We start from the raw sequence: 2098 nt of genomic DNA on the forward strand, positions 1-2098 counted from the left end.
AAATGAGGAGAGAGCCCACTGCGAGCAATGCCTCCAATCCCCTCTGCAGCAGCAAAAGCAGAGGGAGAGCTGGAGGAGTCTTGAACCCCTAAATCCATAGTCCGTGTTGCTTTGAAGGAACCTCCAGGGCCATCTTGGAAGAATGTGTGCAGAGCAGCAGGCTCGTTTCAAAGCAGGACTCCACCCCGTTGAGCACACAGCCTTTCAGCAAACTGTTTCACCTATAGGACTCTCCCTTCCGCTCCAGGTGCTCTTTTAGGATGCAAACCTTTCCCATTCCAAATTTGGAATAAATTAGCAACACACTGCTATTTTCAGTTTTCTGTACAAACTTGAAAATTCTGAATGCAGAAAAACTTAAGAAATGAATTAAGGAATGAAAATAATTACAATTTAATTGGTGGACTTTGATAAAATTAAGATAATCTGCCATTGTTGTATGCAACATCATTGCAATATTTAGATATGATATGTAAAGTTCATTTATTTCCAAATTACAGTAATTGGTTTAAGATTTTAGTGACAATTCTAGTTACTACTACTTCAGCGGAATGAAGTTTTCTAAATTTAAGTCAAGAAAAAAATTCTACCTTAAGACTAAAATGATTCAAGAAGAGCTTATCTAATTTGGCATTAATGTCAACAGAATATTTAGCATGTAAAAATCAGGATTTCAGTAACAATGATTTTGTGGAAATAAAAGTAGTAAAACTACATTTTTCTGAATAAACATAATTAATGATTTTATATGTCTTTTTTGGGCAGTTTTTACATTTATTTAAACAGAAAACGTGCACACGAGCTGTCTACTCATTTTCTTCACTGCGCAGCCTGGCATTGGGATTGGCGACTCTGATGGCCAGTTGGGCAGCTCTTTCCACGAAGGCTTTGCGGTTCTTGGAGGAAACATTGTGAGCAATCTTGGCACAGTAAGATTTATTGCACATCAGCAGCACTTCCAGCTCCTTGACGTTGTGGACGAGGAACTCCCGGAAGCCAATGGGCAGCATGTGCTTTGTTTTTTTGTTGCTCCCATAACCAATGTTGGGCATCAAGATCTGGCCCTTGAGTCTTCTACCAACCCTGTTGTCAACACCTCTGGGTTTCCACCAGTTATGCTTAATTTTGACATATCGGTCTGACTGGTGCTGGATGAACTTCTTGGTTCTCTTTTTGACGATCTTGGGCTTCACAAGGGGTCTGAGGGCGGCCATGATGCCGAGGAGGAGATGGCTGCCACCTCCGTAGGCAGCGCCGAGGAAATTATATCTCATTTTATGTGTTGGATCCACTGTTTATGAATAGAACCTCCTGACATACGTAATCTTACATATAAAATAAATATTCTGTTTTGTAATTCAAATTTTAGCCTTACCACTCGAGTATTTTATATTAATGAGTTTATCCTAACATGGTACATTGCAACACGGCCTATTGCCATGAAATTCACAAGTTTTCTATTTTGAATCCAAGAACAAATGAAAATGTCTTTTCAGACATTTGTTTTATTGTCGACTGTTATGGAAGATACCGGTGAGCATGCTATTGTATGAATCTTTAGAGAGACTGTGATCAACATTCAAAGACTTTGGGAATGCAGTGATTATGGACTAAAGAGTATATGTGGTCAAGTGAAAAGTAAATTTAGCATGTCCAGAAAATGAATTATTGTTCACATTTTCCTGCATATTCTGATCAAGAATTGCATTTGAGTTCACCATCAACTGAGAAGGGTAAGAATCTTGGAGGGTGAAGAGAAGCCAGCATCTGTGGGCAACGGATATAATGGATATGGATGGATGGATATAATGCGCTGTCATGAGTAATGCTGAAGTTAGTATTAAATAAATGCTACTAAGGAATTGTGGAGGCAAGATCTGTATAATTTCCTCAAAACATGTTCCAAAGGGTCATAGTATTGTGAGTAATAGCAGCATTGCTTCAATTTTCTTGAGGTGGAAAATATAGAATTAACTAGGAATGGCACATTTGACAATATAAAAGAATGAACAAATGCTACCTGTATTGAACTGGAAGAAATGGCACCTTGAGACTGCAAAGAATCTTTATGTAAACTGATTGGACAATATATACATAT

The 2098-nt window shown here is 38.2% G+C and overlaps 1 protein-coding gene across 1 annotated transcript; it reads right to left on the reverse strand.

Moving 5' to 3' along the window:
• Positions 1 to 806: 806 nt before the first annotated feature.
• On the reverse strand, positions 807 to 1262 carry LOC102145437 (large ribosomal subunit protein eL32-like). Its single transcript, XM_045370695.2, has one exon. It carries the CDS (start codon positions 1212 to 1214, stop codon positions 807 to 809), a length of 408 nt encoding a protein of 135 aa, XP_045226630.2. The 5' UTR covers positions 1215 to 1262.
• Between the last annotated feature and the right edge of the window lie 836 nt (positions 1263 to 2098).

Source organism: Macaca fascicularis, chromosome 14 (genome assembly GCF_037993035.2).
Source record: "Macaca fascicularis isolate 582-1 chromosome 14, T2T-MFA8v1.1".
Lineage (NCBI taxonomy): Eukaryota > Metazoa > Chordata > Mammalia > Primates > Cercopithecidae > Macaca > Macaca fascicularis.